The sequence below is a fragment of the Oncorhynchus kisutch genome, linkage group LG11 (genome assembly GCF_002021735.2).
Source record: "Oncorhynchus kisutch isolate 150728-3 linkage group LG11, Okis_V2, whole genome shotgun sequence".
Taxonomy (NCBI): Eukaryota; Metazoa; Chordata; class Actinopteri; order Salmoniformes; family Salmonidae; genus Oncorhynchus; species Oncorhynchus kisutch.
This window is the reverse complement of record NC_034184.2, coordinates 49,309,022-49,326,486: the sequence shown is the minus strand read 5'-3', so window position 1 is coordinate 49,326,486 and position 17,465 is coordinate 49,309,022. Positions and strand designations below refer to the sequence as shown.

Sequence of the window (17,465 nt, the reverse complement as noted above, 5' to 3'; positions counted from 1 at the left end):
TACTCCTCACCTCCGACTTGTAGTCAGCTAGGACCCAGGGGAAGACGGGGTACTGCATGAGGTCACTATAGGTTCTACCAGCCAGAGTGTTCAAATGCATCAGGTACTCAAAATTACTTATGTCCCCACGCTGTCAGAGTAAAAGAACACAGAGAAACACAATCTGTATTTAGATAATACTGCGCTGTCAGAGAGAACACACACATGCATGATATATCATGTTGATAATACTAGAAGATATTAAGAATATTAAAATATGATGTGTTGCCACAATGTTCACAATAAATACAAACATTTGTCAGTCATAGAAAAACTGAAGTTCTCAGTAGATCACTATCAATTATGTCAAACAGTACAGTACCTGCCATTTCACCTGAGTAGTCTTCTCCATCACTGGAGTCTTCCTGAACAACACAACATCAGAATATCAACTGTCAACTGCATTAAGCCACATCTACCAGTTTACATAGGCTGCTCGACATGCTCATGTTAGTCATGACCTACAGTACCAGTCAATGGTTTTTCTTTATTTTTACTATTTTCTACATTGTAGAATAATAGTGAAGACACCACAACTATGAAATAACACATATGGTATCATGTAGTAACCAAAAAAGTGTTAAATCAAAATATATTTTATATTAGAGATTCTTCAAAGTAGCCACCCTTTGCCTTGATGACAGCTTTGCACACTCTTGGCATTCTCTAAACCAGCTTCACCTGGAATGCTTTTCCAACAGTCTTGAAGGAGTTCCCACATATTCTGTGCACTTGTTGACTGCTTTTCCTTCACTCTGCATTCCAACTCATCCCAAACCATCTCAATTGGGTTGAGGTCTTGTGATTGTGGAGGCCAAGTAATCTGGCGCAGAACTCCATCATTCTCCTTCTTGGTCAAATAGCCCTTACATAGCCTGGAGGTGTGTTGGGTCATTGTCCTGTTGAAAAACAAATAATAGTCCCAACAATTTATAGTCCTTGTCTCATCACGCACCAGCGACTCCTGTGGCGGGCCGGGCGCAGTGCGCGCTAACCAAGGTTGCCAAGTGCACGGTGTTTCCTCCGACACATTGGTGCGGCTGGCTTCCGGGTTGGATGCGCACTATGTTAAGAAGCAGTGCGGCTTGGTTGGGTTGTGTATCGAAGGACGCATGACTTTCAACCTTCGTCTCTCCCGAGCCCGTACGGGAGTTGTAGCGATGAGACAAGATAGTAGCTACTAAAACAATTGGATACCATGAAATTGGGGAGAAAAAGGGGTAAAAAAAAAAAAGTGTTAATTCAGTATTGTTGTAATTGTCATTATTACAAATAAATAAAAAAGTTGGCCGATTAATCGGTATCGGCTTTTTTGGTCCTCCAATAATCGGTATCGGTGTTGAAAAATCATAATCGGTTGACCTCTAAAACATACCCTCGTAAAACTGACCACCCTGCCGATCCTCGATTTCGGCAATGTCATTTACAAAATAGCTTCCAATACTCTACTCAGCAAACTGGATGCAGTCTATCATAGTGCCATCCGTTTCATCACCAAAGCCCCTTATACCACCTACCACTGCGACCTGTATGCTCTCGTCGGCTGGCCCTCGTTTCATATTCGTCGCCAGACCCACTGGCTCCATGTCATCTATAAGTCTATGCTAGGTAAAGCTCCGCCTTATCTCAGCTCACTGGTCACGATAACAACACCCACCCGTAGTACGCGCTCCAGCAGGTATATCTCACTGGTCATCCTCTAAGCCAACACCTCCTTTGGCCGCCTTTCCTTCCAGTTCTCTGCTGCCAATGACTGGAATGAATTGCAAACATCGCTGAAGTTGGAGACTTATATTTCCCTCACTAACTTTAAACATCTGAGCAGCTAACGAATCGCTGCAGCTGTACATAGCGCACCCAATCTACCTACCTCATCCCCATATTGTTTTTATTTACTTTTCTGCTCTTTTGTACACCAGTATTTCTACTTGCACATCATCATCTGCTCATCTATCACTCCAGTGTTAATTTGCTAAATTGTAATTACTCTGCTACTATGGCCACTTATTGCCTTACTTCCTCATGCCATTTGCACACACTTTTTGCACACACAGACTTTCTTTTTAGCCAGCAGCCTAAACACCGTGACTAAACGGTTGCTAGATCAAATCCCCAAACTGACAAGGTAACAATCTGTTGTTCTGCCCCTGAACAAGGCAGTTAACCCACTGTTCCTAGGACGTCATTGTACATAAGAATTTGTTCATAACTGACTTGCCTAGTTAAATAAAGGTAACATTTTTTTTAAATTAAATGACTCGTGACAGACGGTCACCGCAACAGCCCTAGTGGAGATGAGTGTGTGTAATGTGTACCCAGCAAACAAAAATTGGTTCTGTGCAAGTTCCCAGAACATTTGTTCGGTCACGGCAAATGTTCTCATAGAATGTTTGTATAAAACACTTGCCTGATGTTGCAAGAATGTTCCTAGAACACATTTAATCTGTTCTTTAAAGGTTCCCAGAATGTTTCATTAGGTTGTGGGAACTGTCTGGTGAGAACAATGTGGGGACATCCCAAAATACAAAAACTGTCCAGTTGTGTGGATGATCTACAATGTTTCTTTTAGTATGCAAAAAACATTCACCTGCAAGAACTTTCCCAGAACACATTTCGGAATCATATCGGGTGCGTTTAAAAAAAGTTGAACAGTTCATTTTTACACCATGTTTATTTTTTTTTTTTCAGTTAGTCTAAATTCTGCATTTGACTAGATTTATAAATTTGGACTAAATAAAGATTTACTCTCTTTTAGTAGAGTATACCTGAGCCTCAATTTCCCTTTTTTCTCAAAAGAAACACATTTAAAGAACATGTGGGATTGAACCTGCAGATCTGCAGCCAGATCATTAATCCTCCATGCCAGTGGTTCCCAAACGTTTTATAGTCCCGTACCCCTTCACACATTCAACCTTCAGCTACGTACCCCCTTTAGCACCGGGGTCAGCGCACTCTCAAATGTTGTTTTTTGCCATCATTGTAAGCTTGTCACACACACACACACTTTACGATTCATGTATTAAACATAAGAACAAGTGTACGTTTTTGTCACAACCCGGCTTGTGGGAAGTGACAAAGCTCTTTTAGGACCAGGGCACAAATAATATAATAATAATAATCAATCATTTTGCTCTTTATATTTACCATCTTACATATAAAACCTTATTTGTTCATTGAAAATGGTGAAAAACTAATGAGAAGGATGTGCTTGAAAGGATGCACATAACTCTGCAATGTTGGGTTGTATTGGAGAGTCTCAGTCTTAAAACGTTTTCCAAAAAGAGTCTGTGCCTGTATTTAGGTGTCATACGAGTGAGGGCCAAGAATAGACTCTCACATAGGTACGTGGTTGCAAAGGGCATCAGTGTCTTTTTTATTTTTTATTTAAACAGGCAAGTCAGTTAAGATCAAATTCTTATTTTCAATGACGGCCTAGGTACAGTTAACTGCCTGTTCAGATTTGTACCTTGTCAGCTGGGGGATTCGAACTTGCAGCCTTTAAGTTACTAGTCCAACGCTCTAACCACTAGGCTACCCTGCCACCCTCAGTGGCTTAACAGCACAATTTTCCAAGTCAGGATACTCTGAGTGCAGCCCAATCCAGAAATCTGGCAGTGGCTTCTGATTAAATACAATTTTCACAGAACCGCTTGTTGCAACTTCGATGAGGCTCTCTTGTTCAGATATTGGTAAGTGGACTGGAGGCAGGGCATGAAAGGGATAATGAATCCAGTTGTTTGTGTCATCCATTTCGGGAAAGTACTGGCGTAATTGCGTACCCAACTCACTCAGGTGCTTCGCTATATCACATTTGACATTGTCCGTAAGCTTGAGTTCATTTGCACACCAAAAATCATACAATGATGGAAAGACCTGTGTGTTGTCCTTGTTAATGCAGACATAGAAGGCTCCAACTTTTTAATCATAGCCTCAATTTTGTCCCGCACATTGAATATAGTTGTGGAGAGACCCTGTAATCCTAGATTCAGATAATTCAGGCAGAAAAAACATCACCCAGATAGGCCAGTCGTGTGAGAAACTCGTCATCATGCAAGCGGCCAGACAAGTGAAAATGATGGTCAGTAAAGAATGCTTTAAGCCCACCTCTCAATTCCAAAAAAACGTGTCAATACTTTGCCCCTTGATAACCAGCGCAATTCTGTATGTTGTAAAAGCGTTACATGGTCGCTGCCCATAGCATTGCATAGTGCAGAAAATACACGAGAGTTCAGGGGCCTTGCTGTAACAAAGTGAACCATTTTCACCGTAGTGTCCAAAACGTCTTTTAAGCTGTCAGGCATTCCCTTGGCAGCAAGAGCCTCTTGGTGGATGCTGCAGTGTACCCAAGTTGCACAGAGCAACCGGTTGCACACGCATTACCACTCCACTATGTCTCCCTGTCATGACTTTTGCGCCATCAGTACAGATACCAACATGAGCAGCAGCTACATACGGACCATTAGTGGAATTCCCACAAGAGAGTAATGGTTAATGTGATTGGATGTTAATTATTTGACTAGGCTACCTGTATTTGACATTGTGTTAAACACTGTTCGCTGAACACTAGATGGTTTAATTTTATTTTTGGCAGTGAAACCAGGCTACTCAGGCAAGAAAAACATTTTAAAATGTAAAATTGTATGAATGTCATCACAACTGAGCATATTTTGTGTTTTGGGAATCTATCGCTTGTACTGTTCCTACACTGTTCCTACCTGTTCTGGGAACCTTTAAAGAACTCAGAAAGGCTGTTCTGTCAACATTCTTGAAACATCAAAGAAACGTGTTGTGCACCCTGATATAAACTCTGACTGTCAGCACAACTGGACAGTTTCTATGGAAACATATCTTTCAGAACCTAATGAAACATTCTGGGAACCATTAAAGAACAGACTAAATGTGTTCTTGGAACGTTCTTGTAACATCAGGTAAATATTTTCCACCCATTCTCTGAATGTTTTGGGGATTTTACCATGCTAATGTTAAATAAAACCCTAACTAGTACTTAATGGGAATCTTAGCTAATGTTCTGGGAATGTTCCCGGATTGCTGGGTAGTTAATACTGTGAGTTTGTGTGTGTGAACCAATGGAAGAGCTCTCAGGTGGAATGGAATGGCCAGTTAACTGGAGCTGCAGACAGACTACACTGCTACCTAACTTTGCAGGCCATATCAACTGGTTGAACCTCTTCACTCTACTGTAAATAGAAAATGGTATGTACTCATAGATTACTACAGTACTGTTTTGTACATAACAGTACAAACTATGCAGGGTTGGTTTCCACGACTATGGTTGATGTGTATGTAAACAGGCGGGCTCAGTACAGCTTGCTTTGACTCAGCTTGCTTCAGCTCAGGCGTGTGAAAAGCCCCTAAATTACATCTAATAATGGACATGGGCTTAATCCGGACAGGTTGCTTAACTAAGCTCAGAAACAGCAGTAATATTGAGTTATTTCTCACTCATAAGGCCCAGAAATAAAGTCTAAACAGCAGACTTGTAGTAAATGTTCTCGTTCCAATTTCCAGAAATATCTCTGGGTTATATGATACTCATACAAAGTCAAATACTTGATTTCACAAATCAAGAGCCATCTGAAGTATATCCAATTTCTATCCCCAGTAACTCCTTACCACATTATTTTGTAGAAAGCAGCCTAAATCAATCATTGCATTTGTCCCGCTGTACAATATAGTATAATTGCAGGTAGTAATTGCAAGCAATAATTTCTTATAGGAGGTTGTAGTGGAAACAAGCGATGGTGAATCACTTCTCTGTTCTCTGTGATCCTCAATATGATTAATGAGGTGATAGAGGGCCTTAGGGCTTTAATACAGACACACTCTGCTCTCTGAGACACACACACACTTGCAAACTCTGCTACACACACACACACAAAACGCAAACACAAGCCCTAACTGTAATTTTTCAAAGTCCTGATTTGACTCCGTCTCTTTTCACACAAGCACACACACTCTCCACCTGGGAGAGGCTTCCCAGTTCAACAAGCTGGATCTTGTGGGCCTCCCGAGTGGCACAGTGGTCTAAGGCACTGCATCACGGTGCTAGCTGTGCCACTAGAGGTCCTGGTTGGAGTCCAGGCTCTGTCACATCTGGCCATGACCGGGAGACCCATGTTTGTCTATGGAGATTGCATGACTGTGTGCTCGATTTTATACACCTGTCAGCAGCGGGTGTGGCTGAAACAGCCGAGTCCACTAATTTGAACGGGTATGCACCTACTTTTGGCCATGTAGTGTTTCTACAGGTAAAGTCTGAAGTTTACATACTTGTTAACAAACTATAGTTTTGGCAAGTCGGTTAGGACATCTACTTTGTGCATGACACAAGTCATTTTTCCAACAATTGTTTACAGACTGATTATTTCACTTATAATGCACTGTATCACAATTCCAGTGGGTCAGAAGTTTACATACACTAAGTTGACTGTGCCTTTATACAGCTTGGAAAATTCCGGAAAATGATGTCATGGGCATAGAAGCTTCTGATAGGCTAATTGACATCATTTGAGTCAATTGAAGATGTACCCGTGGATGTATTTCAAGCCTATCTTCAAGCCCAGTGCCTCTTTGCTCGACATCATGGGAAAATCAAAAGAAATCTGCCAAATCAGCAAAATAGTCTGGTTCATCCTTGTGAGCAATTTCCAAATGTCTGAAGGTACCATGTTCATCTGTACAAACAATAGTACGCAAGTATAAACACCATGGGACCACGCAGCCGTCCTACCACTCAGGAAGGAGACACATTCTGTCTCCTAAAGATGAACGTACTTTGATGCGAAAAGTGCAAATCAATCCCAGAACAGCAAAGGACCTTGTGAAGATGCTGGAGGAAACAGGTACAAAAGTATCTATATCCACAGTAAAACGAGCCCTATATCGACACAACTTGAAAGGCTGCTCAGCAAGGAAGAAGCCACTGCTACAAAACCGCCATAAAAAAGCCAGACTATGGTTTGCAACTGCACATGGGGACAAAGATTGCACTTTTTGGAGAAATTACCTCTGGTCTGATGAATCAAAAATAAAACTGTTTTGCCATAAAGACCATTGTTATGTTTGGAGGAAAAAGGGGGACGCTTGCAAGCCAAAGAACACCATCCCAACTGTGAAGCATGGGGGTGGCAGCATCATGTTGCGGGGGTGCTTTGCTGCAGGAGGGTCTGGTGCACTTCACAAAACAGATGGCATCATGAGGGTGGAAAAGTATGTGGATATATTGAAGCAATATCTCAAGACATCAGTCAGGATTTGAAAGCTTGGTTGCAAATGGGTCTTCCAAATGGACAATGACCCCAAGCATACTTCCAAAGTTGTGGCAAAATGGCTTAAGGAAGCCCTGACCTCAATCCTATAGAACATTTGTGGGCAGAACTGAAAAGGTGTGTGTGAGCAAGGAGGCCTGCAAACCTGACTCAGTTACACCAGCTCTGTCAGGAGGAATGGGCCAAAATTCATCCAACTTATTGTGGGAAGCTTGTGGAAGGTTACCCAAAACATTTGACCCAAGTTAAACAATTTAAAGGCAATGCTACCAAATACAAATTGAGAGTATGTAAACTTCTGACCCACTATGAATTTGATGAAAGAAATAAAAGATGAAATAAATAATTATCTCTACTATTATTATGACATTTCACATTCTTAAAATAAAGTGGTGATCCTAACTGACCAAAGGCAGGGAATTTTTACTCGGATTAAATGTCAGGAATTGTGAAAAATTGAGTTTAAATGTATTTGGCTAAGGTGTATGTAAACTTCCGACTTCAACTGTACCTGATGTGTATGTGTATGTGTCCACACTCACCTGGCATTAGTTATGACCTCAGCAACCCCTCTACCTATCAATGCTGGCACCACTGAACACAGCCTACAGAAAGTAGTAGGAATGGAAAACAGAGAGAAAGAAAGAAAATCAAACCTGTCCCATAAAGCCACACTCTCCATCTCTCTCTCCATGTTTTCCTATCTCTCTCCATCTCTTACCTTTTAAAAGCAGACACATGGTCTTTGTTGAAGAAAACCAGGAAAGTAGAGTATCCGTTCTGCATAAAGATCTCCAGCGCATTTTCCTGAGGTGTCAGAAAACGGGAAACGTTTCCACAACACTGCAACAACTTTCTAATAGACACATGAAACACACCAACATGCAGACGGAGAAATATATATGTTTTAACATTTTACTCCAAAAAGTAGACTATTTGGGAATTAGGTGCCATTTCAGATTTGCCGTGTAAGTTCACCTCTAGAAGGAAACGCATAAAGCGGACATCTCTTATGTCCTGGTAGGGCCATCGTTTGCAGCTGAGGCTGGATGAAGATATGTCTTTAGTCAACATACTGGAAACGAACGCGTCACGCACACTGGGGGAAAGAGAGACACGGTGTGTGAACAACAGTTCATAATGATTAATATTCAATAGTATAGTATGTTTTCCCATATAACCCTATATGTAAGTACACACAGACATTGTCCAACTCATCTCTCTCTCTCACAAACACAGCCACACGTACAGACGCACGCACACACAGTACCCAGTGGGGTGGTGTTTTCTGCAGCAGACGTCTCCTGCGGGGCTTAGGGTGAAGCCCTCACACATGTACAGACTGTCTGTCCCAAACAACAGCAGCCCCTCTGTTACAGACAGCCCACTGACCACCACCACACATACCTTCGCTTTAACCTTGGGGGAGAGAGGACACAACAGATTATAATTTTAAATGAAAAGTCAAGGTTATATTAAATTGTTAAATAAAGGTTATATTCACAATCAGTGTTACATTATGATAGTTCTGAAGTGTCTGTCCTATATCTGAAAGATACAAGAAAGATCAGGGAACTTCTATATATATTTTTTACATATATTTAACCCCTTATTTTTGGCACTAAACATGTTTTTCCATGTATATACATGTTCCACAGATTTTTTCAACTGGTACCAGGGGACCTTCAGACAAGTATTGTGAGGCCTGTGGGTGTCCTAGAGCAAAACAACTGACATGTACGTGTTCGTGAGAGTCGTATTAGTGTATAGCCCAAACTGTATGGACGCTACAGACAGAAGTTGGCAGATTGGCTGTACCAACTTCAGGCGAATCCCAAGAAGCTTGTGGGGGTCATAGAGCTAAATGGAGAACACCATTGTGTTTGTGAGAGTCTCATCTTTCCATAGAGGGGTAATAGTTTGTCAAAACATTTGGATGCTACAGATGATTTTGTGAGAAAACCGATTTTCGGGATGTCTAATGGTCTAACAAACATTGCTCTAGCTCTGTCACCTTTCACCGCAGATGCGAAAGTGTGACATAGGCGGATGTGGTTGATTGAGATGCATCCAATGCAAAATAGATATCTCTAGCTTAAACTGACATTTTCATGGGGATTGTTTTTGTTATGCTAATTAGATTTCCATGGGGGCGCAGACATCGACCTTAGGGGGTTAATAGACAAGCACAGCACAAGGACAGAACTACATCAATTTAAAATAAGAATACACACTTTCGTACATTTATGCCTTAGCATTCCATGCTTCATGTACTCATTATAACGGCAACACTGCAGCCATTAATTTTCCCATATATTGCGATCCTTTGCTCTACTGTTACAATTGCTTTGACCAAGCAGGTCCTGATATCCTAAATCGCATAGCACCAGTCGATCTGTGAAAAGGCCCATGGAGTTGGTGGAAGAATCCTTTAATTCATGGCCTCTTGCTCAGCTGGGCCAGGGGCACTTCAAGTGGAAATGTCCAACAGATTTCAACTCCATAAAATGAGGAAATCGCCATCACCCGATCTTGCTGCTTTCTCTTCCTTAACTGCTCCAGAAGTTCTGTGCGTCCATGAATCCATATAAGGCCACCGAATCTGTTACATTTCAGCTGAACTACCTGTTGCGATCGGGAGAGTGGGCCATCAGTTATTGTTTATAGTTATTACCGCAGAGCGCACGCTTCAAATCTATTGTGTAATGTAAATGGTCAATGATCACAGCCCTACAGATCATCACAGGGCAATTGTGCCATCGATATATGGTATTATGTAATGAAATTACATGTACATATGAAGACAAACTTGAAATATGAAACGTCATTGTTTGCTGAACTGATCAATTCTGATATCAAACTAATGGTGATAATAGATTGAATAACCGATCACTGTTTGAATTATTTGTATTATTCTTCTCATGATTATGATAAATAGTTATGAGCCAAAATGACTCAAGGATAATTCCTATTGACTTCTTATTGATCTGGATTGCTGAATTACCTAATTATGTTAATAATGAATGATTGTTATGATTTGATCTTTGTGATTATGAATTTGATTGGATTCCTGTTATTCTGTTTCCTTTGTTGCGCAGCACAGACTACCCAGTAAACATACCACTTCATGGTTAAAGGAATTCCTGCCTCCGTCTCATCCATTCCTCTGTCACCTGACCTGTGACCACCTGTTCACCTTCACTGTCAGTCATCCTACCTGTTCAGCTACCCACACAGATTCCAATCTTTCAGTAAGCATCAAAGAGAATCTCACAACATCACGAACCATCCATGTCCTTGTTTGTTCTGTTTGACGTCAATACTATGCATATTTGTGATTCATAGACGAATGTAGCAACCTTGTTCACTAAATTCTCCTGACATGTATACAGCTACCTTGTTTCTCTAAAATCTCCTGACGTAAATAAAGCAACCCTGTTTTGCTAAATTCCCCTGACGTGAATAAAGCTACCTTGTTTCGCTACATTTCCGAGATGAATAAAGCTACACGGTCATCTACAGTTATCGCCCTTAATAGGTAACATGGGGTAAAATATTGAGTTTTTACAGTACCACCCGCCATGGATTTCATTAGGTAAGATTTATACCTTGAATCGTGTGGAGTTTACTCCCACTAGAAATTCAACTTAATGGTTTATTGACTGAGAGGCTAATGTCATACCATTGATTTCTCCTCAGAAACATTACCATCATAATCACACTATCGGCGGTGGAAGTCTAATCATGCTAAAGATTGTGTGTGGGGGGGGGGAGGGTGCTGTGCTCCTGGATTAATAAGCGTGTAAATGCCTGTGTATCTGACAACGGCTCAGCAGGACACACACACACGCCAACTAGCTAGGAGACAGTTGATACAACCATCTAACGCTTTTTTATTTTTTTTTACATTTATTAACATTATTAAAACACTCTGCTGGTTGATTTTGCTTTAACGTGACCTGTTAATACGGTTTCCACCTCAGCAACTTGTCTTACATTTCCATATGTCACATTCACACCCAGCAGCATACACCAGTCACAAACATACACACATATCACAAGAGGTTGGTAGCACCTTAATTGGGGAGAATGGGCTTATGTTAATGACTGGAGTGGGATTAGTGGAATGGTATAAATTATATCCAACACATTGTTTGATGCCATTCCATTTGCTCTGTTTCAGCCATTATTATGAGCCATCAACCCATCAGCAGCCTCCACTGGTACATACACGTAGGCTTACAAGTTATTTAGGTCAGTTAGAGGAGAGGTGTATGTATTAAGTAACCAGAGGTGTTCCATTGTAAAGTTTCAAAAAGTAATGTGAAAACCATGAAACCCAGCCCACGTCTACTTTTATGCTCCCATGGGACGTCAAGACATCATCACCACTCCAGGCTGCACATGATTGATCATTTTAATCACACGTCTTCATCATGATTAAAACGACACAGTCACCACTTCATTATTCAGATTATTAACATTGATTGATGGATCATAGAGAAACTGTCCCCCTTTTCACCAAGATGGCGGTGCTCCCGCTATAGACTCAGAGACTGAATGGACCCTGATGCTTGTATTATGTGTGACTCTGAAGACAGTCACTGCTATGAGTGTGATTATGTGTGACTAATTCTATTGTCTCCCCTCATTTACCACTGTGTGTGAGTGTGTGCATGCATGTGTGCGTGCACCTGCCCCTCCCTGTCTCTCTCCCTCTCTCGGCCCCAAGGGACCCACCACCCAAAAAACCATATGGGGCTCCAACGCACCCACAGGCCTCTCACAATGAATACTAATCAAATCCCACACACTGGGAGAGAGAGGGGCCTAGTGATTATTAGGGAAATTAATCACTGCCACACACACAATAGGAAACCAGCTAAGTGATAAGAGCCTCTCGTCTGAACACACTGAACAAACACGAGCGAGTGAGTGCTCGCACACACACACACACACACACACACCACATGCACATTCACACAGTGTAATTGATGTCGAAAAAACATGATTTATTGCCAACCGAAAAACGCCCCACAATAATATGCCTACAACCTACAGAGACCCTAACTAAAGTGACTATGAATTATCAAGCTGATGTGATTCAACTAATGGAGGGAGAGGAGGAAAAAGGCAAGAAAAGAGGAGGACATCAGGTGAACTGAGGAAAGGATAAGTGGAAAATAGAAGGGAAGAGAAGGAGAGGTGGATGAGTGTAGGAGAGAGAGAGCAGTGGATGAGTGAAGTAGAGGATAGGAGGGTTCTTATTGGTTGAGATGCTAATGTCACAACATTGAATTCTCCCAAGAAACATTACCATCATAATCACACTATCGGCAGTGGCAGTCTAATCATGCCAAGTACTGTATGTGTGTGTGTGTGGTGGGGGGGGCTTTAAGAATAGTGCTCCTGGATTAATAAGCGTGTAAAGGCCTGTGTATCTGACAACAGCTCATCAGGACACACAGCCACATCAGCCAGCTAGCTGAGAGACAGTTGATACGACCTCCTACTGTTTTTTTGTTAATTCTTCTGTCAGAAACATTAGCAAAACACTCTGCTCGTTGTCTGAGCTTTAAACAGCCCTGGGTTACCACTGACTAACACAAACACTCACATTAAACTAACTATAACAGATGAGTTTCTGATAGCAGAGAGGAGGTATTGGAATCCCATAGACTATCTGGACGATAAAAAAATATAGATCTCTCTCAAAGTGTGGGACTTTTCTGGTTGAGAAGACATGATACTGGATTACAACCAACGGGTCTTTGTAACATGTTAAAGACGTCTTTTTTATGACAAAACCTCATGGAAAAGATGTCACATTTTGGTTGATATCTGGTCAGATCTGATTAAAACATGATAAATATTTATATTTCTGGTTGCTAAAAATACATTATTTAACCAGTATACAACCTGACACACACAAACACACACACACTCACCTCTTCCTCAGGCTCCAGCTCCTGTAGTATGGTGTGTGTGTGGCTGCAGGTGTGTGTATGTGAGCAGGGCTCAGGGGTGGTGGACGCTGGGGCGAAGAGCTCAGTGAGAGGTGCAGTAGTCTCAGCCAGGACAGGGAAAAAGGTTAGGCGGTTACAGTCCTCTCCATCATCCTCCTCTTCCTCTGTCCCTGGCTCAAAGAGGATCCTTGACTCTGGAACACATACAGAGACACATGAGTGTGGGCACAGGTGCTAAGTGGGTAGAGCACAGCGCTTGCAATGCCAAGATTGTTGGTTCGATTCCCACTTTGGCCATCCATACGAAAAATGGATGCACGCATGACTGTAAGTTGCTTTGGATTAAATTGTCTGCTAAATGACATATTATATTATGTTAGGAGTGTGTCTGTGGTCTTACCTGAGTCAGTCTCTGTCCTTCCTTTGCTCTCCTCTGGCAAACCATTTCTCACACACATATCTGCCAACTACACAGCAACACAGAGAGGACAGATGAAGTAAATACGATGGCGCCGTAAAGGAGGGCTGCCATCTTACCGGCTCTCAACCAACCATGCTATTTATTTATTTTTTTTGCGTTGTTCGTAACTTGTTTTTGCTACCGTCTATTATGACCGAAAAAAGCTTCTGGACATCAGAACTGCGATTGCTCACCTCAAACTGAAAGAAGAGTTCTTCTTCAATGAGTCGGAGGGGAGGGATATACTACTACAGACACCCGACCAGGCCCAGATCCCCGTAATTCACTGGATAAGAAAACTGAGATTTCGTGGAAAAAGATCCGGGTGCCTTGTGAGGATCAGGCGACGAGTGGCTAACCTGCCCTTGCCTTCCGTCCTGCTAGCTAATGTTCAATCGTTGGAAAATAAATGGGGACGAGCTGAAAGCATGTATCTCCTACCAACGAGTCGTGGCTGAATGACGACATTAAGAAAGTACAGCTGGCGGGTTACACACTCCATCGGCAGGACAGAACAGCAGCCTCTGGTAAGACATGGGGTGGGGGCCTATGCATATATGTGAACAACAGCTGGTGCACGATATCTAAGAAAGTCTCAAGGTTTTGCTCGCCTGAGGTAGAGTATCTCATGACAAGCTGTAGACCGAACTGTCTACCTAGAGAGTTGTCATCTGTATTTTTAGTAGCTGTCAACATACCACCACAGTCCGCTGTTGGCACTAAAAACTGTGTTCAAACGCTCATCCAGAGGCGGCACTCCTAGTGGCCGGGAACTTTAATGCAGGGACATTTAAATAACTTTTACCTAATTTCTATCAGCATGTTAAAAGTGCAACCAGAGGAACAAAAAATTCTAGACCACCATTACTCCACAAACAGAGACGCGTACAAAGCTGTCCCTCGCCCTTCATTTGGCATATCTGACCATAATTCTATCCTCCTGATTCCTGCTTACAAGCAAAAATAAAAGCAGGAAGTACCAGTGACTCGGTCTATAAAAAAGTGGTCAGATGAAGCAGATGCTAAACTACAGGACTGCTTTGCTAGCACAGACTGGAACGATTGCAAAAATCTCTGAAGCTGGAGACTTACATCTCCCTCACTAGCTTTAAGCACCAGCTGTCAGAGCAGTTTACAGATCACTGCACCTGTACTTAGCCTGTAAACAGCCCATCTACCTACCTCATCCCCATACTGGTATTTATTTATTTTGCTCCTTTGCACCCCAGTATCTCTACCTGCACATTCATCTTCTGCCGATCTGCCATTCCAGTGTTTAATTGCTATATTGTAATTACTTCGCCACCATGGCAATACCGTAACAATATGGGGATGAGGTAGTTGGGTGTGCTATTTACAGATTGGCTGTGTACAGGTACAGTGATTGGTAAGCTGCTCTGACAGCTGATGGTTAAAGTTAGAGAGGGAGATATAAGGCTTCAGTGATGTTTGCAATTCATTCCAGTCATTGGCAGCAGAGAACTGGAAGGAAAGGCGGCCAAAGTAAGAGTTGGCTTTGGGGATGACCAGTGAAATATACCTGTTGGAGCGAGTGCTATGGGTGGGTGTTGCTATGGTGACCAGTGAGCTGAGATAAAGCTGGACTTTACCTAGCAAAGACTTATAGATGACCTGGAGCCAGTGGGTCTGGCGATGAATATGTAGTGAGGGCCAGCCAACGAGAGCATACAGATCGCAGTGGTGAGTAGCATATGCGGCTTTGGTGACAAAATGGATGACACTGTGATAGACTACATCCAGTTTGCTGAGTAGAGTGTTGGAGGCAATTTTGTAAATGACATCGCCAAAGTCAAGGATAGGAAGCCGACTCTAGATTTAATTTTGGATTAGAGATGCTTAACGTGAGTCTGGAAGGACGGTTTACAGTCTAGCCAGACACCTAGGTATTTGCTGTTGTCCACATATTCTAAGTCAGAACCGTCCAGAGTAGTGATGCTAGTCGGGCGGAGGGTGCGGGCAGCAATCGTTTGAAGAGCATGCACTTAGATTTACTAGCATTTAAAAGCAGTTTGAGTGGCCACGGTAGGAGTGTTGTATGGCATTGAAGCTTGTTTGGAGGTTTGTTAGCACAGTGTCCAAAGAAGGGCCAGATGTATACAGAATGGTGTCGTCTGCGTAGTGGTGGATCAGAGAATCACCAGCAGCAAGAGCAACATTATTGATATATACAGAGAAAAGAGTCGGCCCGAGAATTTAACCCTGTGGCACCCCCATAGAGACTGCCAGAGGTCCGGACAACAGGCACTCCGATTTGACACACTGAACTCTGAGAAGTAGTTAGCATGAACCAGGCGAGGCAGTCATTTGAGAAGCCAAGGCTATTGAGTCTGCCAATAAGAATGTGGTGATTGACGAAAGCCTTGGCCAGGTCGATGAAGACGGCTGCACATTACTGTCTTTTATTGATTGCGGTTATGATATAGTTTCGAACCTTGAGCGTGGCTGAAGTGCACCCATGACCAGCTCGGAAACCAGATTGCATAGTGGAGAAGGTACAGTGGGATTCGAAATGGTCGGTGATCTGTTTGTTAACTTGGCTTTCAAAGATTTTAGAAAGGCAGGGCAGGATAGATATAGGTCTATAACAGTTTGGTTCTAGATTGTCTCCCCCTTTGAAGAGGGGGATGACCGCGGCAGCTTTCCAATCTTTAGGGAACTCAGACGATACGAAAGAGGTTCAATTAGGCTAGTAATAGGGTTTGCAGCAATTTTGGCGGATAATTTTAGAAAGAGAGGGTCCAGATTGTCTAGCCCAGCTGATTTGTAGAGATCCAGATTTTGTAGCTCTTTCAGAACATTAGCTGTCTGGATTTGGGTGAAGGAGAAGCAGGGTGGGGGAGGGGGCTTGGGCAAGTTGCTGCAGGGGGTACTGAGCTGTTGGCAGGGTTAGGGGTAGCCAGGTGGAAAGCATGGCCAGCCATGGGAAAATGCTTATTGAAATGATCGATTATCGTAGATTTATCAGTGGTGACAGTGTTTCTATCCTTGCAGTGGGAAGCTGGGAGGAGATGCTCTTATTCTACATGCCCATGGTTACGGATTTAGGGTTGTACCTAGTAGGTTCCTTGAGTGAGATTGAGGGCATCTAGTTTAGATTGTAGGATGGCAGGGATGTTAAGGTTTAGGTCACCTAACCGTACAAACTCTGAAGATAGATGGGGGCGATCAATTCACATATGGTGTCCAAGGCACATCTGGGGGCTGAAGGGGGTCTATAGCAAGCGGCAACAGTGAGAGACTTGTTTCTGGAAAGGTGGATTTTAAAAGTAGAAGCTCAAATTGTTTGGGCACAGACCTGGATAGTATGACAGAACTCTGCAGGCTATCTCTGCTGTAGATTGCAGCTCCGCCCCCTTTGTCAGTTCTATCTTGTGGAAAAAATTTATAGTTAGGGATGGAAATTTCAGGATTTTTAGTGACCTTCCTAAGCCAGGATTCAGATACGTCTAGGATATCTGGGTTGGCGGAGAGTGTTAAAGCAGTGAATAAAACAAACTTAGGGAGGAGGCTTCTAATGTTAACATGCATGAATCCAAGGCTATTACGGTTACAGAAGTCAACAAATGAGAGTGCCTGGGGAATGGGAGTGATGCTGGGGGCTGCAGGGCTTGGGTTAACCTCGACATCACCAGAGGAACAGAGGAGGAGTAGGATAAGGGTACGGCTAAAGGCAATAAGAACTGGTCGTCT

At 42.6% G+C, this 17,465-nt stretch overlaps 1 protein-coding gene across 3 annotated transcripts in view; it reads right to left on the bottom strand.

Annotated features, from left to right (window-relative positions):
- The window catches only part of wdfy4 (WDFY family member 4), a 167,247-nt gene that overhangs the window by 40,915 nt on the left and 108,867 nt on the right, over positions 1-17,465 (bottom strand). For all 3 annotated transcript variants that reach the window (XM_031835915.1, XM_031835916.1, XM_031835917.1), the window contains exons 45-52: positions 13,695-13,761; positions 13,277-13,488; positions 8,599-8,747; positions 8,307-8,427; positions 8,050-8,135; positions 7,871-7,933; positions 362-404; positions 11-130 (exon numbers count right to left, since the gene is read on the bottom strand). In XM_031835915.1, the coding sequence (XP_031691775.1) occupies positions 11-130; positions 362-404; positions 7,871-7,933; positions 8,050-8,135; positions 8,307-8,427; positions 8,599-8,747; positions 13,277-13,488; positions 13,695-13,761 (861 nt within the window). The remainder of the gene's footprint in view (positions 1-10; positions 131-361; positions 405-7,870; positions 7,934-8,049; positions 8,136-8,306; positions 8,428-8,598; positions 8,748-13,276; positions 13,489-13,694; positions 13,762-17,465) is intronic.